Raw genomic sequence first — 22980 nt, 5'->3', positions numbered from 1 at the left:
GAAAAAAAGAAAGGAACATCAAGCAAGTTTCATTCTATATTTAGAAAACATCTGTTCTTTCTCTGGAGTCAAATAGAGTTTTCCATCATAACTTGAAATTGTCTTAGAGCACTGTATTGCTGAGAATAGCAAGGATATTCACAATTGACCTTTGAATAATATTACTGTGACTATGTACAATATTTTCCTCCTACTCACTTCATTTTCATGAGTTCATGCAAGTCTTTCCAGGTTTTTCTGAAATCATTCTACTTGCTATTTCTTATAACACATAATACCCCACTATAATCATTCCCTTGAGGGTTATCCCCCTTGATTCCAATTCTTAGGTGATTCTTGGCCTCTTCTCTCATCTCTCTTTCCTAATGAATTACCTCAGTCAAGCTGTAACCTGGGAAAAAAGACTTTGATCAAACTTTAAAAGATCAAAGTCTCCCACTGCATCCAGGGTCATCTCCAGTCATCCTGATCTATATCTGGACACTGAATCCAGATGCCTCCAGAGGAGAAAGGGAGGTCGGTGACTTTGCCAAGCACCACTTAAATCCAATTCACTTGCATGTTATAGTATCAGCTCCTTGATGTCAAGGTCTTCTCCAAGAAGAAGGACACACATCATCAGTCAATTCTTAGCAACCACAAAAAAGAGCTACTAATACATATATGTTTTAGATTTTTGCAAGGCAGTGGGGTTAAGTGACTTGCCCAAGGTCACACAGCTAGGTAATTATTAAGTATCTGAGGTCAAATTTGAACTCAGACTCCTCCTGACTTCAGGACTGGTGCTCTATCTACTTCACCACCTAGCTGCCCCTGTAAATATTTTGAACAAATTGTGCTTTTTTCTCTTTGTAAAAAAATCTCTTTGGGATAGCAGTGGCACTGTCGGATCAAAAGTTCTGCATAGTTTCATAGCCCTTTGGGTATAGTTCCAAATTGCTCTCAAATGAGGGTTCTTTGAGGATGTGGCATATTTGTTGTTAGTAAGGAAGCAGGGAGAGACTGAAAATGAAAGTAGGAATGATAGAGGCAGCAATCTGCTGGAGATGATGGTATGAAATGGAATCAATTATTTGTGTTCTCAAATGCAAATACTTGAGCACATAGAGGGATTTGCAAGAAAAACGTAAGACAGATCAAAATGGGGAAAAGAAAAAGATGGCATCTGCAAGATGTGAGTTGAAAAGGGAGAAGAGCAAGCTCTTAAGCATGGCCTCATTGTCTTTCAATAATATATGAGGCAAAATTCTCAGTTAGTGGGCAATCCCGGGAGGCTTGAGGAGGAATGAAAAAGTTAAGAAGAATGGCTGTGGTGATGAGGTAATGAGTTGAATAGGAAAGTATAAAAGAGATTTCCTGGCTTTAATGAAGGCCCAATTGAGACTACTTAACAGAAATTTATAGATTTAGTCAGCAGTGTTTCATATTCTTCAACTTTCTTTGCTGCAAAAGAGCAGAATTAAAGGCAGCACTTATTGTGAGAAATCCAGAGATGAGTCTTGGCAGACCAATACCAGCTTCCAACTCATTCACAACCTTTCCCCTCACAGAAATTGCTATGTCCATTTAGTGTCTAATAAGTGGACAGTCTTGATCCACATTATTTCCTGCATTGGAAAAGTTATAAAAATATGAATCAATAAAAGCTCTCCTATGAGAGCCCTGAGCTCACATTATGTAAGGAAAAGACCCCAGGAATAATAAGATGTATTTCTTTCTTTCCCTGGGTCCTTCACCACCCATTTATCCAACCTCAGCTGCCTTTGGATAATGAAACACATATTAGTAACACAGTCTTATTTTGATAATGGTTTAAAAGGCTAGATGAATAGAAATTTTGTGTTTTTTGCAAATAGTTAATTGTTTTCCAATTACACATAAATCTAATTTTCAACATGCATTCTTAATAAGATTTTTGAGTTTCAACTTTTTCTTCTTCCTTCCTATCTGCCTTCCCCAAGACTGATAAAGACATACATGGGCAATCAGGTTAAACATATTTGGTGAACAGGAATTTAGATAAATGTTAGAAGTAATATTTGTTTTCTTGAAGAGAGATACACCTTCTTGTGTCCACCATTTCTGGTAAAGTTTAAGAAAATCAGGATCTGCCCAAACTTGCTTCCCATGTGCCAGAGATTGACATTAGCAACCTCCCTAATGTAATTCTGTTCTCATTTTCATGGGTAAGGCTGTTTTCAGTTTCTGACATCCTACTGTCTCCCTTCTTCTGACAGATACTCATTTGGCTCTTTGCCATAGGGATGTGACAATTCTCTTGGGAAGGTACATAGCCTTGCCCCAGTGGTGCCCAAGCATGGGTCAGAGTGTCACCCAAATAGCTTGTTCATGAAGGCTTGAGCAGGTGCTTGAATCACTGCCCTCACCATCACTCTCTGGGACAGTTGATGGCTCCCCTACCTGAAGCTCATCACTGCCCTCCACCTTCTGCTCCTGATCCCCAGACCAGAGGCTCCCCACTTTTCCTTAAATTTGCTTATTCCTGCTCATTCCAACAGTGCAACAATCAGGGACAATTTGGGGCTCTCTGCAAATACCATCTGTATCCAGAGAAAGAACTGTGGAGTTTGAACAAAGACCAAGGACTATTACCTTAAATTTAGGGAAAAAAAACTGATATTTTATTGTCTGATCTTGTTATCTCTTATACTTTATGTTTCTTCCTTAAGGATATGATTTCTCTCTCATCACACTCAATTTGCATCAATATATATACCATGGAAACAATAAGACTAGCAAATTGCCTTCTATGGGGGTGGGGGAGGGAAGTAAGATTGGGGGAAAATTGTAAAATTCAAAAGAAATAAAATCTTTAAAATTAAAAATATATAATTTTATATATTTTATATAACTATAAATTTAATTATATAAAATATATATAATTTTTTAAAAAGGAAATAATACAACATTAGGTAATCTGGTTTCCAATTGTCTTTTGTAAAACTCAAAATGAAATCTTTAATAAAAGAAAAGAAATGTGCTGATTCCCACGACTCCCAGGCCCCCAGATTGCTACATTTAGCGCCCCCCCCACGAACACTTTGCACCCCAAGGCAGAACCATACATTCGCCGGGACCCTCAGTCCCCACCTCCCTTTTTTTAACTGATTCTTTATCATTATCCAAGAGCGCAGGTTTGCTTATTACATAGAGGTCGGGACAAAGTCTGAGTCTTTTACTCCGCTCCGGGCCACTAGGGCTGCGACCCTGGGGTGACGGCTGGCGAGGAGACGCGGCCCAGCCCACCTGGGTCTCTTCCCCTTTAAGACGAGGGAGCGTGGCGGTGTAAACAAATCCCCCTCGTGGCGGGGGCGGAGTCGCACGCGTGATTGGGCAGCCTCTCTTCGGGATGGCCTGCTCATTGGGTGAGCCTCCGCCGCTCCGCCCAATGGGGCGGCTGACCCCGCCCCTCGCGGCCGTCCCCGGGCGGGCTCCGGAACAAAGAAACCAGCGAGAGGAGGCGACCTCCCCGCGTCCTAGAGATGGGGGCCCCGGCGGAGCGCCGGAAGGCGCCGGATGACGCGCGCGCTTCCAGCGCCGCCATTGTTCTCCTAATTGCCGGGCTTCCACCCTTCGGCGGGGGCCGCGGCCTCCCCGGGACTCCCCCCCGGACTCGGTCTCGGTGAGTGGGGCGGGGGCTGGAGGGCGGGACGCCCCGCCGGTCCGCGGAAGGGCATTGGCTGGCAGCGTGGGGAGGGGGAGGGGAGCGCCTCCGCGGGGCCGGGGCCCCTCCGCCTGGGACAGCCTGGGCGGGATGGCGGGGTCCGCGCTTCTGGAGGGGCCGATGACGTCCGCGGGGAGGGGAGGCGCCCACCCGGGCAGCGGGACCCCGGGTGGGCGCAGTCCGGCTGGCGAAAGACAGGAAGGGACCCGCAATTAAGAGTCAGTGATGGGGGCGGCCGGTGGCGCCCCGAGTTCAAACGCGGCCTCAGACTCTTCATCCTTACCTAGCGGTGCGGCGCCTTGCAAAAAAACCTTTAAAAAAAGTCAGGAATGGCCCCAAAAAATTCAAAATAAATTTCTAAAGAGTCAGGCCCTTTGCAAACATCTCATCTCCAGCTCCAAGCAGCCTTTAGAGGCGAATCCCCATTTCACTGGGACAGTCACACCTCCCAGTGTCTGTTTGTCGTTTTAAATCTCCTTCCTACCGTTTGTTCTGGTGATCGTATTTTTCTGAGTCTGAACATCATGCTTACTATTTAGAAAAATAAAAAATTTCTCACAAATTGGTGTGTGTTTTTTTTTAATGTGGTAATTTAGTATAAAGGCTTAGTCAATAGAGAACCAGCCTCTGAGTCTGGAAGACGCAAGCCACCCTCAAACCACTGGACATTTCCCCCTCTTGCTCCTGTAGAATCTCTTCCTTTCAGGCTTTGGAAGTCCTTGATGTTTGTGGACTGACCCTGGGCTGTTTTAACTATTCTTTTGGTAGGAAATCAGTTTGTTTTGCCTTGTGTTTACCTCAATTCTCTCTCATCCCTCTGTCAAAGCTATTGGGTGGGGGCTTTGATAATTGTTTCTGTACTGCTTAATTGCATTCAGTCTTTGAATGATCGATCTTATTTTATTTTTTAATTTATTTTATCTTTTTTTTTGGAAGGCATTGGGGTTAATAATTTCCTAGCTGTGTGACCTTGGGCAAATCACTTTAACCCCATTGCCATGCAAAAAAAAACCTAAAAATTTTTTGACATATTTTATTTTTTATCACAGTTATTTTTAGATATAGCCTTCTTCACCTTTACTGAACTTGTAAACAAGAAAAACAGTTAAGCAAAGTTAACTGCTACTGTGATCATGTCTGAAAGTGTATTTAACATTTTGCACATGAGCTCTCTTACTTCTTTACCAAGGAAAAGTGGAAATATTTTGTTATCTGCTTCCCCAAGATTGGACATTATAATTACTCAGAATTTAATTTCCTTTTAGGTTTTTTTTTTTGCAAGGCACATGGGGTTAAGTGGCTTGCCCAAGGCCACACAGCTCAGTAATTATTAAGTGTCTGAGGTCGGATTTGAACTCAGGTCCTCCTGACTCCAGGTGGGGTGTTCTATCTACCACACCACCTAGCTGCCCTTTTTTTTTAAGAGAAAGATTTTATTTATTTTGAGTTTTACAATTTTTCCCCCATTCTTGCTTCTCTCCCCCACCTCCCACGAAAGTCATTCTGTTAGTCTTTACATTGGTTCCATGGTATACATTGATCTCAGTTGAATGTGATGACAGAGAAACCATATCCTTAAGGAAGAAAAGTAAAGTATGAGATAGTAAAATTACATAAGATAACTTTTTTTTTCTAATTTGACAGTAATAGTCTTTGGTCTTTGTTCAAAGTCCAAAATTCTTTCTCTGGATACAAATAGTATTCTCCATTGCAGATGAGCTATCTTATTTTCAATCAAAGCCCATTGGGTTTCAAAGGGAGTTACTTGATTATCCTTTAAACCCAAATCACTCTGGCTTTCACTGATTGGCCAGTTGTTGGTCCTGGCCTAGCCCTCACTTGCTCTTTATGTTTTGATGATTCTGAGAGTCTAGAGCTTATCTATTCTGGCCAGAAACCCTAAGAGTCTGCTCAATTGATTCTTTTGTGGGGGCAAAATAGACTATATTTTGCCTCCATTCTTACCTAGCCATTAATTACCAAACAGGTATTGTGTCTGACAAATTGACACCTACAAAAGGCCAAGGTCTCCCACTGCATCAAACCCTCACCATTTGTCCTGACCTGTGTTTTGCCACTGCACTACAATTGCTCAGGAGTGAATGATGACTTTGCACAGCCCTGACTCATCAAATCCAATTCATTTGCTTGCAAGTCAAGACATCACACTTCTGATGTCATTGGTCCTATTTCAGAAAGACTGACCAACACCAACAGCAATCTACTGTGTGTAATGTATAATTGGGGTGGGGAATACAGATAGACCCCAAGGATGTATCTTATGTCATCCCTTGCTCTTTCCTTTTTCAGCTCTTGAGGTTCTTAACCCTAAAAAAAGGGGAGCACAGGAGTCATGGCATCTATGCTCCTGACCACCATGCCCCAGGTGAGCTGTGATTCATTCTGCCCTTTCCTAACCTACAAAGATGGAGATAAACTAATCAGAAGCCAGGGGACCAATCTATTGAATCCTGTGCCTGAAACCGGATCTGCCCAGTGACCACGTATGCATCGACCAGCTATGTGATCATTAGGGACTCTAGCTTAAAGTAGAATTGAATCCAAAAAACAAGTGGGTGTGTTATTATAGAACCAACTAGAGTAGTGAATAGTACCACTATTTTCTTCCTCTCAGAAGCAGAAGTAGAGGCAAAGCCTCTCTATCTTAGCAGTGACTTGGCCGGAGGCATAGATGGCACAGTTCCAAAATTAATAGTTGATCCATATCTGAGAAGCATAGCTAATATGGTGGATCATACAAAATCCTGATAAACAAGAAAGTGTTGGTTTTGGGGGTGGCTAGGTGGTGTAGTGGATAGAGCACCAGCCCTGGAGTCAGGAGGACCAGAGTTCAAATTTGGCCTCAGATACTTAATTACCTAGGTGTGTGACCTTGGGCAAGCCACTTAACCCCATTGCCTTGCAAAAAAGAAAAGAGTATTGGTTTTGGAGTCAGAGGATCTATTTTCAAATCCTGGTTCTTGTGTTTACTAATTGTGTCGTGGGGCCAGTTTCTTCCCCTCTCTGGGCCTCAATTTCCTCTTTATTTGCTAAGGGAGTGCTGATGTCTCTAGTTCTAGTTATAAATCTTATGAACAGTGGGCTATGAGCAACAGACTGAAATATAGGAATAAATGTCATGTTATGAATTTAACTTTTTTTAATTATATAAATATAGGATATGAGACATAACTGGCAATTATTGTATATGGGAAAATAACTTGGAAAATTTTGCTTAAACTAAAGCTTAATCTGAGTTAACAATGTGTTGCAGCTTTTTTCTCACCTACTCTCTGTGTTCCCCCAATCTAATGCAACTAAACTATCTAACCTACTACAACCTCATTAATAGAATTATAACATCTATGGACTTGGGAGGTTGTAGTTTTTCTATGCTCTATCCTGGACAGACTACATCTTGAATATTATATTTATTTGTTTGTCAGCATTCTAAGTGGAAGATTGACAAGCTAGAGATAATGGTTAGCTCTGAGAAAGAAGGTCTAGTTTATTATTGCCCTTTGAAGACTGATTTGATTTTTATAAAGAGCCAAAACACATTTTTGGGAAACTTAGAATGTTAGATCTGGAAGAGCCTACAGAAAAAATCCAAGTCAGTTATTTAATAATAATGATTAATGAGACCCAGAAAGGGGAAGATTTGTCTGGGACACCCAACTGGTTAATAGCAGAATGAGGCTCCATGACTGTCAGAACAGAATGGTTGCCCCTATATCAGATTGCTTCTTTCTTAGAGCAAAGCTTGGTTGATAAGATGGGTGATCGAACTGAGTGATTCATTTTTGTTTTGGTTGGCTTTTCTTATGTGTATGTGTATTTTAAATAAATAAATAAAATGTGGCTATAAAGTGATGAGAGTGGTTTTCTTAAATGGTTTCCTAATGAGCCGTTAAGATAGTTCCAAAATTATGTCATAAGGCACTTGATCAGTGGTAACATCTTTAGGATAATAGTAGAGTTTCTCAGACAACTTGTCCTGAAGAGTGTAATTTTTGTTTCAATATATAAATGTTGCTATATCTTTTAAGAGATGAGCCTTGGTTCTTTTAAATTTATTTACACCATGTGTCTTGTCTACTGATCATTATAATAAGGTGTAATAAATCACTGGATGTAGAGCCCTCAAACCTGGGTTTGATTTCCAACTGCCATTTCCTAGGGGTGACTTAGGAATAAATCCCTTAGCCTCTCAAAAACTTAATTTCCTTAGCTATATAATAAGGATAATAAAACTTTTATGTCCAACCTTTCAGGGTTCTCATTAGGGAAGTTCTAAGAACATTATCAAGTGCTGATAAATGTGAGTTGTGGCTGTTATTACTATTACTTGGTATCAACCTTAATTTTCTAATTTGAATTGAAGAAATTCTTCTCAAATGAATATATGAATGAACTGGGTATAAGGAAATCCAGATAGATCTGAGGGATAAATGGAAACCTTTCTCTGACAGATTAGTTTTCTGTTAGGTCTACAATTCACATAGCACTGTGGTACAGGGGAAAGAGGATTTGGAATCAGAGGGTGTGGGCTGCTCTGCCCTTTACCTGTGGGATCCTGGAGAGGTTCCAACCTCTTTGAACCTTTTGGTTGAATTACAGCAAGCATGGGCTGTGAACTTGTTTGGGTAGGGGCATTCTATTACAAACTGCCAGAGCAGGAGGTTGTACATAGTTGTAGGAAGAAAGATCCAGGAGAAGAGGAAAATTAAACCTGTTTCTTCTCTGTGTTATATACAGGGAGGCTTTGGATAGAAAGGAAAGGAAATGCTACATTATGGTGAATATTGGTGTTTATGAAGGAACTCCTACCAGGTGACTTCAGTCTTTCTCCTTGTAAAGTAAGGCCAAGTAATCTGCTAAGGTGAAAGGAATCACTCATTCAACAAGCCCATATTGAGATCAATAAAAAGAATGCTTTGTGAAAGGCATTTACTGGGTGCTGGAAATAATAGTTTTTGAGGGCTAATTGAGACAAAAGGAGAATTTTTCATGCTTTAAAGCTTACAAAGTTTCTTTACTATGACCCATTGAAATAAGTGATATACAGATCATTTCCCAGTTGTACAGATAGGGGGACTATGGGGGAAAAAAAACCAAGGAAAGAAACTTTCCAGTTTCCATTAGGTTCATCCATGTGACAGCACGCAAGTGTTGGAACCAGAATTCAAAACTGGGTCTCTTTATTACAAGTCCAAGAGCCTTTCTATGATAACTTTTTTTCCCCTCATATTGTGTCCAAACTAGGGTTCGGTTGATAGGAAGATAGGCCCAAATAGGTATGACCAGAATGTTGAAGCTAAAAATCACCTTTCCAAGAATAGAATGGGGGAGGCATGGTTAAATAACAGTTCCTGTGAAAAAGATACAGAAGTTTAGTAGACTGAAAGTTCAGTATGCCTCACCTGCTGAATCATGGATTCTTCTACTGCCCAGGAGCTGGGTAAACTGAGTTTGCATTTGGAGAATTAGTGATCCTTTTTAGAATTGAGGGCTTAGAATTAGCAAAAAGTTTAAAAATAGGGATTATGCAAGATAGTTAATGGAAGATGGAGGTAGGGTAGGAATGGGAGTGTTGATGGACGTATGGTTATATGAGAAGAACTCCACTGAAGCTTAAATGCATGAATTTGTATCAGATAGCCAAACCCATTTCATAAATTCAGTCAACAGGATGGACAAAGTGAAGAGTAGAACCATCCTTGGTTGGATTGTCAAGCTTGGCTTTATTTTAGTTCTAAAGACTGGGTTTTCTAGGCTCATAGTAGGACAACCCTGAAGTAACTAACCCTGGAGTCCTGGTTATGTAAATTCAATGAAATTAGTATTTTGAACAAAAAATATTGGATCAATTAATTCAATTTCATCTGTTACAGAAAGAAATTGGAATTAAGCTAAGAAAATGACTAAAATAACCAAACCTTCCATAAATTCCACTGCTACCTACCCAAAGCAGGTCAAGGTAAAAATAGAGGTCCCATATGCACCAAAATATTCATTGCAGTGCTTTCTGTGGTAGAAAAGAACCAGAAATAAAGTACAAGTCTAACAAATAGAGAATGACTAAACAAATGGTGGTAAATGAACATAATGGATTATTACTTTGTTATAAAGATGTGAAAGATATGATGAATGCTGAGAAGCATAAGAAGAATTAAATGAATTGATGCAAATTAAAGTTACTGGACCCAAGAAAATAAAGTGTTTTCTCTACCTTTAAACACTATACAATTGTGAACCAATATATACAATGACTATCACAAAGTAAAATGGATAGAAGAGCAATAAAATACTCAAAAATGAATACTATAAAAATAATGATCAAACTTGGGAGTGTATAGGGGCTTTGAATGTAGAAAACTGCAGGTAATAATTTGATTAACTTTTTAAAAAACATTTTCCCCCCTTTTTCATCTTTGTCATAAGAGATGGCTCTATGGGGGAGATACATTGAGAAATAAGGATGATGTAAAAACAAAAGAGAACAATAAAAACATTTTTTAAAAAGAACAAATATCTAGATAAAAGGACTAGAGTGCTTATCAAGTCATTCTTCTATTTCAGTAGTTATACTTTTGCTTTATATTCCTTCCCTATGTAATACCTACTTCTCACATGTGATTAGTGGGATATGCCAACAATTCCCATTTTCTGGTCCTTTATGCTACAAATTTTGCACCTCACAGAAACTGGGATTGTCCCTGGGGCAGCAGGAATCTGTTGTTTCAGGAATCGGTGATGTTCGAGGATGTGGCTGTGTACTTTACCCAGAAGGAGTGGGCAGATCTGGCCCCTGCTCAGAGGGCCCTGTACAAGGACGTGATGCTGGAAAATTATGGAAACATCGTCTCCTTGGGTAGGCTTCTGCCTTAGAATCCTTTTATAGTTTCCTGATTTCCTTCTTAGATGCTTTGGAGTCTTTACTAATGAGGTGATGACTTAAGTTGTTGAGATTACCATGGCCCCTTCTCAGGGATTTACATCTGGAGAGAGTTCTGGGGTTCCTTTGGCCCTAAAGTAAGACTTTGTTCCCTATTCCTTTGGGGGGGCTTTGTTCTGTTTGCAGAGAGAAGTAGACACTCCATGCTGAATCCTCAACTGCATCATCCTCGTTCTCTAAATGAAACTCTGGCCCTACTCTTATAGATGGAAGTCTGTCTTAAGATCTTGTACATGTTCTCCCTGTTGGGATTTTTCCATCTTTCTCTGAGAAGGAGCAGAATTGTTTTTTCTCTTGTTAGAAACCTAGGACTTCCTGACTCTGCTTAGTCTTCCTGGTAGTCTGAGCTTTACCTAGTTTCCCAAGTTTACCTTTCTAGGCATCTATGCCTTCTTCATAGTTTTCATGTCCAATTTCTTTCTCTTCCTTGTATGCACAGACTGATTTAGAATTCAGGGTCAGTTCTGTATAATTCCACTCACCATTCTGTCCCATTCTGTTCCCTTGAGCAGCATTTCCGTTTCCCAAACCAGCAGTGATCACTAAGCTGGAGCAAGGGGAAGAACCATGGTCCCTGGATCCAAAGATTGTAGCAGATGGAGAGAACCTAAAAGGTGTGTGTGTGGAGGGGGGCTGTATACACACATTCAGCTCAGTGAGCAACTCAAGTCACTTTGTTTTCCAAAATATGTATTGTCTTATCCTGCTACGAATAGCTCCCCAATCTCCCTGTTCCTCATTGCTTCAATATTCATTGTTTCCCATCTCCTTCAGTACATATTCCATTCATCTGGTTCAAGGGTTCTTGAAAGCTGGGATTTGTGAACTTATTTTGTTATAAAACATTTTGATAGCTGCATTTCATTGTAATTGGTTTTCTTTATAATTCCATATATTTTATGAATTTAAGAACATTTTTTTTTTCTGAGAAAGGGTCTCTGATATTTATCAAACTCTCACAGGGATCCATAACACAGAAAAGGTTAGGGACTTTTGATCTAATTTATTACATCTATTGCTCCAGTTTTCTTTCATAACATAGAGCTGGCAAAGGGGAGCATTTTGAGGGGATCCCAGCACCATGCTTTTTGTGTTTCTGACCCAATATGTGAATAACTCTTTATACCTAGGATATGAACTGAGACAACAGATGTAATTCCAAGACAGAGGCAAGTAGCAGGTCTCTTTATTAGTTATGCCTTCATTTATTAGCTTAAGTATACATACTCAATAACCAGAGATTAAAAGCTAACAACACTGCTTGTACCTTTTTTAAGAATTATAAAACATAAAGCTCTTACAATACAATCTGATCATCTTGCTTTTTTGTGACAGGGATGGGACAATGTTTTTTGTTCTCATTTGTTTTTGTTCATACTTCTGTGAAGCCCTTTCATCACAGTTTTCTTGTGGAGCCATTTGATCGTGTGATATATTCCATGTTCTTTTGATTTGTTACTTTTCTACATAATCAGGTTAGTTTTTTGTACAAATAATTACTTTAGAAGTCATTCATGAACCAGATCTTTTACGGAAAAGGACACTAAGGAATAGATATATTATGAAAATTACTTCCTTCCAGATTTTATAATCAAATTGAGTTTACTTATATCTTTAGACCCTTCTTAATTTTTTAAAATCTGAAGTAGAGTTCTGCCCCAATATTCCTAGCTTATGTAGGATGCTTTTAGGTTCATGTCTCTGTCTTTCACTCATTTATCCCCTTATTTATATCTTAGCTCCTACTCCCATCCTTTTCCTAATGTGTTCAATTCTTACATTTCCTTTAACTTAAATGATTTTCTCTTTGCCTCACACAGGATTTCCACTTTCAAAAATTGCTAAGATCTCCTTTCTGGACCAAAGGGAAGAGCCATGGGCTCTGGATTTGCAGAACAATCTGGATGAAGAGGACCAAAAAGGAATATGTTCCAGTAAGTAAGAGGGACCTAATTTTCCTCCCTGTTAAACACCATATTATTTATAAAATGCTAAGAAATTCACATAAAATAGAAACATTTCACAGGTAATTATTCTGTACTGTGAATTATTAGGTAGAAAGGATCTAACTCCGTTGAAACTCAATTGAAAAAAGTCCATCTATGACATTAAATTTCTACCCTTGTCAGAGTTAAACATTGTTATCTAAATAAGCTGATTACCCCTATAAAAGTAAAAGAAATAAATTCACTTTCCTTCCCAACCTTTTCTTAATTAGTTACTTGTGTTATGATCATTCACTATAGAAGTTAGTCTTTACAATCCACTACTTTTTGTAATTTATTTTCTTGTGTTTATTTTCTTATACCTTTCATCTGCTTTATTGTCATATCTCCACTCTTTGTCCACTCATCGGTAAATCAACTTGTAATTACTGATTCCCTATTGAATTAATTGAATAAAATTTTTTTAATTTTTTATTTTTAAAAAATTATTTATTCTTATTTTGTACAATTTTTTATACATTACTAAAATATTCTTTAAGAATAAACATAATACCCCCTCCCCCCAAAAAATGTAGACCTGCATGAGCAATAAAGTAAAGGGGAGAGAAAAAAATTAAAATTAAAATAAATAATAATAATAATAATAATAATAATAATTGTAGGTATGGTCAGGTGGTACAGTGGATGGAGCACTGGCCCTGGAGCCAGGAGCACCTGAGCCCAAATCTGGCCCCAGACACCCAACAATCACCCAGCTGTGTGACCGCATGCAAGTCACCCCATTGCCCTTTAAAAACCAAAAAAAAACCAAACCCCAAAATAAAATAGTAATAATAATAGTAATAGTAGGGGTGGCCGGGTGGCAAACAGATCATTGACCCTTGAGTCAGGAGCACCCAGGTCCAAATCTGGCCTCAGACACCCAACAATCACCCAGCTGTGCGGCCCCAGGCAGGCCACCCAGCCCCATATGCCCTGCAACCCCCCAAAAAAATAATAATAATAAAAAATGAGCTTCAGTCTGTGTTCCAACACCACCAGCTCTGTCGCGGGTGGATCACATTCTTTATGATAAGTCCATCACAAAAGTTACTTCCATATTTTTCTACCGTTGCCATCGCTGATCACAGCTCCCTCCATTCGTGCTTCTGTACTACCATGAATTATATTTTCTCTCTCCTTTCACTCTGTCTCTGCTGTAGGGTAGCTGAATGACACAGCAGACAGATTCACCGGCCCTGGAGCCAAGAGGCCCCAAGCCCACATACCACCCCTTAGGCCCAGCATCCACCTGGCCCTATGGTCCCGGAAAGGCCATCCACTCCCAGCCCCTTGCAAGAAGTAAAAAAGAAAATGTGTTATATCTGACCACTCTCCCCCCATGGTCCATCCTCTCCTCCATCACTCACATCCCCCCCTTCCCCCTGTCCCCCCCCCTTCTTCTTACTCCAGATGCCCATACCCTATTGAGCATATATGCTGTTTTCTCTCCCAGCTACCTCTGATGAGAGCAGATTCCCTCATTCCCCCTTGCCTTTCCCCCCTTCCATATCATTGCAGTAGCTCATTGTAATAAAGAAAAATCTTATTATATGAAATATCTTAGCCTATTCCTGCTCTCCTTTTTCTTTCTCCCATTACATTTCCCTTTTATCTATTTACTCCATTTTTACACCACAGTATATCTTCAAATTCAGCTTTCTCCTGTGCTTCATCTATAAAAGGTCCTTCTACCTGCTCTATTAAATGAGAAGGTTCATATGAGTAATCTCAGTATCATTTTTCTATACAGGAATACTTGTAGTTCATCATCATTAAGTCCCTCATATTTTTCCCTTCTCCTCCACTCTCTGTGTTTCACCTGAGTCCTGTATTTGAAGATCAAACCTTCTGTTCAGCTGCGGCCATTCCATCAGGAACATTTGAAATTCCCCTGGTTCATTGAAAGTCCATCTTTTTCCCTGGAAGAGGATATTCAGTTTTGCTCAGTAGTTGATTCTCAGTTGCATTCTAAGCTCTTTTGCCTTCCAGTATATTATATTCCAAGCCCTATGAGCTTTTAATGTAGTTGCTGCTAAGTCCTGTGTGATCCTGACTGCAGCTCCACGATATTTGAATTGTGTCCTTCTGGCTGCTTGTAATATTTTCTCTTTGACTTGGAAGTTCTGGAACTTGGCTATTATGTTCCTGGGGGTTGTTTTTTAAGATCTCTTTCTTGGGGAGATCAGTGGATTCTCTCCATTTCTATTTTGCCCTCTGCTTCTAGGATATCAGGGCAATTTTCCTATAATAATTCTTTGAAAATGATGTCAAGGCTCTTTTTCTGGTCATGACTTTCAGGTATTCCAATAATTTTTAAATGATCTTTCCTAAATCTGTTTTCCATATCAGTTGTTTTTTCAATGAGATGTTTCACATTTTCTTCTAATTTTTCATTCTTTTGGTTTTGAAGTATTGAGTCCTGATTTCTCGTAAAATCATCAATCTCACTGAGTTTCTGTTCTTTGTCTGAAGGATTTGTTTTCCTCAGAGAGCTTTCTTATCTCTTTTTCCATCTGGCCAATTCTGCTTTTTAAAGCATTCTTCTCCTCCATAACTTTTTGAACTGTTTTATCCATTTGACCTAAGCTGGTTTTCAACATGTAATTTTCTTCAGCATTTTTTTTGGATCTCCTTGACTAAGCTGCTGACTTCATTTTCATGTTTTTCCTGCATCTCTCATTTCATTTCCCAATTTTTCCTCTATCTCCCTCACTTGATTTTCAAAGTCTTTTTTGAGCTCTGCATAGCCTGAGCCCAATTTCTGTTTTTCTTGAAGTCTTTAGATGAAGGAGCTTGTACTTCCTCATCTTCAGATTGAGTGTTTTGATCCTTCTTGGAATCACAGGCAAAGTATTTCTCAATGGTGTTCCTCTTTTTTCTCTGCTTGCTCATCTCTCCAGCCTGTGCCTGGTTTTGGGGTGCTTCCTGAGCTTTTGAGTATTATTGGGACACTCCCACAAGGGTCTCAGTGTGTGAGGCTCTGTCCTCCCTCCTGGTCTGTGAATGATCATATGTGCCCCCCCTCTGCCACAGGGCTGAGGTGGGGGGGGGCCTGTTGTTCTATGGGGGGCCTAGACTGGGGTCAGGATCTGAATGTGGTCAGAACCCCAGAGTCCTGTTCCAGGGACAGAGGACAGAGCTTGGCAGTCCCTCTCCACTCCCTTCCCTGGGCTCAGTGCTCATCCCCTGGGGGCACCTGATTACTGGCTTCTGCTTCCTATTCCTGAATCTGAGCTCAGGTGGCCATGCTGCTCGCTGTGTGCCCTGAGGGCTGGGCTTCATGTGCTCGCTCTGGCAGAGCTTCCCCATCCCCCAAGTTGTGCCTGGTGTTCCCCGGGGTGTAGGTCAGGAAACTGCCCTCGTGGGGCTCCCAGTGCCCTGGGGATGCCTCTGGGAGACTGAAGTTCCTTCCCTCTGGTGGCCACCCCTCTGGTGGGCCATCCCTGTGACCCCATGGAGCTGAGCCTTTCCCCTCTTTTTCAGGTTACCTTGGGTTGTAGAACTGCCTCGCTGCATCCCTCTGTGGGTTCTGTTGCTTGAAAATGTAGTTAGAGTCCTTAGCTTATAAGTTTTGTTCGAGAGCACCTAAGAGATGGTCCTCTCCTGTTTCGCCATCTTGGCTCCGCCCCCCCAACCTGGCTCAATTGAACAAAATTTTAGTTCACTCATTAAACATTTATTAATTGCCCACATGCAGATTACTCTGAATCAAATAGATAGCAGTTTTGATAAATCATGTTCCTTTCCTCACTGATTTTACTTTCTAGTAAGATGATAAGGCACAAACATAGATAATGATATATACAGCAGGGATTCTTAACTTTTGTTGTATGTCCTAGACTCCTTTGGCAGTCTGGCAAAGCCTATAAATTCTCTCATGTAAGATATGTTCTTAAATGCCTCACATAAAAGGCACATATCACAAAGAAAGCCAGTCTTAATTGAAAAACAATTACCAAAACATTAAAAAAATGAAAAATATTAGAGAGGTAGAAGTGGCATAGATTGTGATTCAAAAGTCAAAGAAGAGGAAACATGTTACAGACAGAACAGCAGCAGCAAAGAAAGTAACAGAGGTTAGACTCTGCCGATTACATATAATTCATTTTGCCTGGAAGGTAGCAACATGGAATAAAGTGGTGCCAGCTTATTTTGGACTGCGAATTGACAAACTAAGGGACTGAAATTTTATTCAAGGCATCAGAGAGCCACTGAAGGTTTTGTTTTGTTTTGTTTTAAGCAGAGGGGTAGCATGACTAGATGATACCTTCTTTACAGCCCTGTACAGAAAAGTATTAGACCTACTCCAACTTACTCCAGCCTCTCCAGGAGCTAACTACCTCCAAGCAAAGGGATAATGGATTAGAGGAGCAGATTGATAAATACATTTTGCCCATATGTAGATCTATTTTACTTAACTGTGCTAAGTTGTTACAAAAGAGTGATTTTTTTTTAAGGGAACAATTCATGGAACAGCTAAGACTTGAGCTGGCCTTTGATCAGTGTATGTATGTTTCAGAAACAAAGTAAGGTAGGAAAAGTTCCAACAATAATGCATTAGTGTACCTGTCTTCATAAGTCCCTTCCAGTGATTATCTTTTAAGTTTTCTTATAGTCTTTGTTTATCTCACAAGTATGAAGTAGAATCTGACTTGTTTTACTTTATGTTTTAATTATTAATGATTTGGAGTGTTTTTCCCATATGTTTGATGTTAGCTAGGATTTTTTCAAAAATAGTATATAGAGACAAGTTTAGAATAAAATAAACAAGGGGAAAAATGTCTGTTTAGAACAAAGTATACTCAAAAATGAAAGAAAAAAGACAGAACTACTCAACTGTTTTGCTTCTCCTTTCTTCACTAAGAAGAATAATATTCAAACTGGAAGAATTTCAGCAAAAATGTTAATTTTGAAACCCAAGTTGAAGGAAAAGATAAACTTCTAGAGGTTTTAGTGACCCCAAAGCACAAGATAACTATGTTCTAGGGCAGTTTGTCATAGAAATAAACTGCACAACTACTAGCAAGAATAAAAAGATAAACTTTTATGTTTACATACATTTGCAACAAATTATAAAATTTTCATGAGAAAAAAAGTTGAGTGCTAAGGTAAAAACATAGAAGAAAGTATATCTCTTAATGTGGAAGCTGCTAAATCCTATGTATTCCTGATTGTAGCTTCACAATCTTTGAATTACTTCTTTCTGACTGCTTGTAATATTTTCTCCTTGATTTGGGACTTCTGGAATTTGGCTGTAATATTCCTGGGAGTTTTTATTTGGGTATCTTTATCTCTCTTGGATCTGTTTTCCAGGTCAGTTGTTTTTCCAATGAGGTATTTTACATTTGAAGAAAATATATCTCAAAGTAACGGAATATAATTGTGATATGGCAGGTTGAATGACAGAAGAATGTGAGATGGGAAAAAGGGCCACTGAATATTTGGAGCTAAAGAAAAGATAAGAGACTTTTTCATAGAGAAAGAGCAGTTACCATCTAAGGAAGATACCTGCTTACACTCAAGTGCTGCTAAGGTTACAGGATATTTTCAAGAAGGACTATTCTATAAGAGTCAGATAAAGAAGAGGAAAAAATAGTATTGAATTGTAACTTCTCACTAAGGAATCTGAATCCCAACTGCTTGTCAACTTGACATTAACAAGAGAGGTTTTGCTGCCTTTGCAAGAGATTTATCTAATGAAGAATCTCCTGGAAGTGGTGATAACTTGGTGATTACTACTTACATGTTTTGCTCAGAAATTCCCCTCAGTAGAATACTCAAGGTTTTATCATACAAAGGATTCAACTTAATAGGAAGAAATGAGCCAGGAGCTCTAGATTAATTATGTAATTTAATAATCAAAATGGGACACTCACATGGGGCAGTCTAGGGCTGCTGCTAAATGAAATCATGGATCTATGCAAAGAGCCCCTCAAAATCCCCATTGTAATTATAGAAAATAGAGAAAGGAAGAGTTGCAAAGTATGTTAATGCAGATTATCTGATATTTCTAGGTTTCATCAGCACTGGCTTCAGGTCTCAGACACTGGGTGCCTATCAGTTGTTTTGGCTAAAAATCTTGGTTGCCCTATGTGTTTTCTTTTGGCTTACATTAATCTTAATTTATATTATTCATGGCCTTCACAGATAGAAACTTTTGCTGAGAACCTACATTATTCATCACCTTTACTGAAAGAAGAATTTGTATTATTTATAACTTTTACAACTTAAGGAATCCAAATTTCTGGCTATCACTGAAAGGGACCCCACACCACAGCTGACAATTTACATAGGCAAAAATTATATTACTAATAAGAATCCTCCTTAGAAAACATTAATATACCATTGAATATAATTGGAAAATAAGAATCCTCCTTAGAAAACATTAATATACCATTGAATATAATTGGAAAAGGCAAAAAATGTTTATATTAAAAAAAGAAAACATTGATAAAGTTTATGGTGTTTTGGGAATCAAATTGAAGTCACAGATAGTATTTTTTTGATTCCTACCAGTAGAAGGTGGGGGGCGGGGGTGGGGGCAATGTAGATGTAGATTGCTAGGCTATGATGTAAGAAATAACAAGCTCTTGGTTTGGAGTTTACCTAATATCTGCTGTAGATATGCATTTTCCTGGAGTTTTGCAAGTCAAAATGAAGAATGAGAAGGAAGCTGGCTCTGTTACAAACAGCTATTTTGTTGAAATACTAATGGTAGAGATACCTAACAATTTCCAGAAGAGTAAAAAGTCCTAAAAAGGAGCTAGTAATATTGTTTGTGACCTCAGATGTCTATTAAAAAATTCATAAGGTATGCTAAAAGCTCCTAAAAGGAAATAAATTAGATCTAATTCAGTGTCACTGAGGTCTGGTACCATCACACTCATAACTAAAATGTGACTACAAGGGTAAACCATATTTTAAAAGAAACAGAATAGATTAATATAGGAAGAGATAAAGAATGGCATTGTATATAAAAGTGATAATCTTCTGTGAGGAAATTTAGAAGCAGGAAAATTTGATGTTAACTTTGAGTCGGTCAGCAGATGCAAAAGCAAATATTCTCAATGGAGTGTACTACCAACAAACAGACTAGAAGGGAAAGGAATAGATGAATTTAGGAAATAAGTCACTCCCTGGCGCATGGTGGCATGATATGATCATGATGAGAGAGCTGACTCATTGCTGAAATGTTCCAAAAGCTGAGAAAATTGGTGATTTCTTGACTTGCCTTAATAATACTTTTATCCTTTAACATCAAGAGAAAGCAATTAAAATGAAATTTGCTCATTCTGGATTTTTACCAACAAGGAGAAACTTCTTGTTGGCAAATAAATTATTCCTTTTTGGAATGTTAACTACTCCCATCTTAAAATTTACGCTAGAGAAGCAATGTGGTATAGTGAAAACATCAGACTTTAAGTAAGAGAAAACTGCTTTAAATTCCAGCTCTCCTACTGAAAACCCATGTACCCTTAGATAAATCTGTTAAGTTATATGGTTTCATTTTCCTTTTCTGTTAAATGATATGGTTGGACTCAAGGATTGAAGATCACTACTAGCTCTGAACTCAATTGTTCATTAACCAAAATGAAAACAGAAAACCAGAAAAGCAGAAAAAGAAAACCAGAGTTAGTGTACCATATAGCCTAGATTTGGCAAAAGCAGATTTTTTAAAGGGTACAAAGAGATTAGGTAGAATTTCTTTGTCCTAAAATTCTACAGAGTAAGCAGCCCATTGGGAATGGGAGAAGAGACAAAGAAAAAACATTTTAATGTGAGGATAAGGGGGGAGTATAGAAAACAAACATGAATACACAGAAAAATTTATTATTTTAGATCACAAAAGACATAAAGAAGGTGGAAGCAAAGTTAGGTTTGGAGAATGACCTTGGAAGAAGTGTCTGAAAGGGAAAATTCAGAATAAGCTGAGGATGGTGAGGAATGCCAAAAGTAATAGAATGGGAGGTACTCGTACTTTTTCTAGTGTCAGGAGAAAAGAGAAGAATCAAAATAGGATGGTAGCTCAATATGGACAGGCTGATGATGATAGTTGGCACAGAAAAAGCACAACTCATCAGTTGTTTACTACGTTTTTTATTTTTCTACCAAGAAGAATTATCTTTGAACTGGAAAAGACAGAACAAAATTAACTCATGATGAGTTGAAATCCAAAAGAATTAGAGATAGAGAGCAAAGTGATTAATTTGTTACTATGCTCAGACTACCGGAACAATTTGTGGCTGAACCAACATTAGTGATCTGTGAAAGATTATAATGAAAGCAATTACAGACCTAAAAAAAAGGGCAGTTGTCCTGATTTTCAAAGCATAAACAGTAAAGTCTGCTTTCAAATCCTGACAAGATTCTAGAGCATAATGTTTAAAGGAGAAACAGCCATGGATATATTATTTAAGGTTCTCATCAGTGACTTTTCTTAGGGCATTAATAGCATGTTATCAAAGTTTCAGTTGATAAAAAAACTTTAAGATATAACTAAGATTGGATAATATAGGCAGGCTCCAAAAAATCAATAAGCTAGAACATTGCACAAAATCTAGTATGACATTCTGTAATAGGAATAAGCCAAACCTCACACCTGATTTTACAAGTACAAAATAGGGAAAGAATAACTAGATAGTAGTTCAGTTGAAAAAAAATCATCCTCGTGCTCACTTCGGCAGCACATATACTAAAACTGGAACAATACAGAGAAGATTAGCATGGCCCCTGCACAAGGTTGACACGCAAATTTGTGAAGTGTTCCATATTTTTGCAAAAAAAAAAAAAACCTAAAAAAGAAAAAAATTATCCTGGAGGGAGGGATTAGTGGATTGCAAACTCAGTATTTTAGTTCGCAGTGTGTTATGACAGTTCAAAAATCTTAGGCAGCTTTAAGAGAAGGCATCCTAGTAGTTAACTAATCTAGTTTGTACCTAGAAAGAATCTTCATTAAGGAAGTCCAGGTTCTGCTTTAGTGTAAAGGAGTAGCAATTCACCTCTTTAGACAGCTTGTTCTTTATTGTTCATTCAGGTCTGCTCTTTGGAGCCCAATTTGGGGTTTTCTTGCAAAGACAGTAGAATGTTCAGCCATTCCTTCTTCAGCTCATTTTACAGATCAGAAAACTGAGGCAAACAATGACTTGCCAATAAATCCACAGCTAGATACTTATCTGAGGCCATATTTGAACTTGGATCTTCCTGACTGAGGCCTGCATGTCTACCTGCTGAGCCACCTCACTGCCCTCATTCTACTTTTGAACAGCTTTAATTGATAGAACATTTTTTCTGACTTTTAACCTAAATTTGCTGCTTTGTAACTTTTACCCATTGTTTTTGGTTCTGCCTTCTGAAACCAAATGGAATTAGTTAAGCCAGCTATAACTTCCCTATAAGTCTTCTCTTCTCCATGGGAAACATGCCCAGGTCCTTCAGGTCCTGTGCGTGATACTTCCTTCACCGTTTAGGTTGCCTCCTTCTGGACAGTCAGTAAGCATTTATTGAGACCCTGATATTTTGAGATAAGTCCTAGGATTCTTTTTTTTTTTTAAGGTTTTTGCAAGGCAAACGGGGTTAATTAAGTGGCTTGCCCAAGGCCACACAGCTAGGTAATTATTAAGTGTCTTAGACCAGATTTGAACCCAGGTACTCCTGACTCCAAGGCTAGTGCTTTATCCACTACGCCACCAAGCCGCCCCAAGTCCTAGGATTCTAAAACAATCTCTGCTCTCGAGAAACTCCCAGTCTAGTGAAAAAGACAACATTGTCCTAATAGACTATGGACAGGATAAATTTTAAAGCATTAAGGACCAGGAAAGGCTTCCTGTAGAAGATAGAATTTTATCTGGAGCTTACCAATATGAGGAAAAAAGGAAGGAGAATATCCTAGGCATGAGAGGAAATAACCAATATTGAGAGATGGAATATTTTATTTGAGGAATAGCAGGGAGGCACATGTCATTGGATTTCAGAATCCAGTGAGGGCTTTTAAGGTGTAAGAAAGATAGGAAGAGGCCAGATTGTGGAGTACTTTGAACACAGAATGGATGGTTTTTAAATTTCTAGAGAAGATAAGGAGCTATTGAATTTGATTAAGAAGGGGTATGATAAAGAGCTGTGGAGTTTGAACAAATTTCAAGGACTATTCCCTTTAATTTAGAAAAAAACATCTTATTGTCTGATTTTGTTTATCTCTTATGCTTTTGTTTCTTCCTTGGGGATGTGATTTCTCTTTCACCACACTCAATTTGGATCAATGTACAACATGGAAACAAAATAAGGACTGAGATTGCTTTCCATGGGGGGGGGAGTAAGATTGGGAGAAAGATGGTAAAACTCAAAACTCAAAT

The 22980-nt window shown here is 38.8% G+C and overlaps 1 protein-coding gene and 1 non-coding gene across 9 annotated transcripts in view; both read left to right on the top strand.

Moving 5' to 3' along the window:
* The first annotated feature begins 3536 nt into the window (after nt 1-3536).
* Nucleotides 3537-22980, top strand: part of ZNF662 (zinc finger protein 662) — a 30058-nt gene continuing 10614 nt past the window's right edge. The window contains exons 1-6 of one of the 8 annotated variants that reach the window (XM_074197834.1): nt 3541-3643; nt 5673-5911; nt 5996-6071; nt 10433-10559; nt 11156-11257; nt 12464-12577. In XM_074197834.1, coding sequence (XP_074053935.1) covers nt 6039-6071; nt 10433-10559; nt 11156-11257; nt 12464-12577 — 376 coding nt within the window. In that variant the 5' untranslated portion in view covers nt 3541-3643; nt 5673-5911; nt 5996-6038. Of the gene's footprint in view, nt 3644-3863; nt 5912-5995; nt 9666-10389; nt 10560-11155; nt 11258-12463; nt 12578-22980 lie in introns of those variants that run through there. The other 7 variants (XM_074197832.1, XM_074197829.1, XM_074197837.1 and 4 more) reach the window with 7 other exon arrangements.
* On the top strand, nt 21300-21406 carry LOC141496741 (U6 spliceosomal RNA). The gene has a single exon (XR_012471139.1). It is a non-coding gene; the product is annotated as a U6 spliceosomal RNA (small nuclear RNA).

This window comes from Macrotis lagotis, chromosome 8, assembly GCF_037893015.1.
Source record: "Macrotis lagotis isolate mMagLag1 chromosome 8, bilby.v1.9.chrom.fasta, whole genome shotgun sequence".
Lineage (NCBI taxonomy): Eukaryota > Metazoa > Chordata > Mammalia > Peramelemorphia > Peramelidae > Macrotis > Macrotis lagotis.
This window is presented reverse-complemented; position numbering and strand designations above follow the sequence as displayed.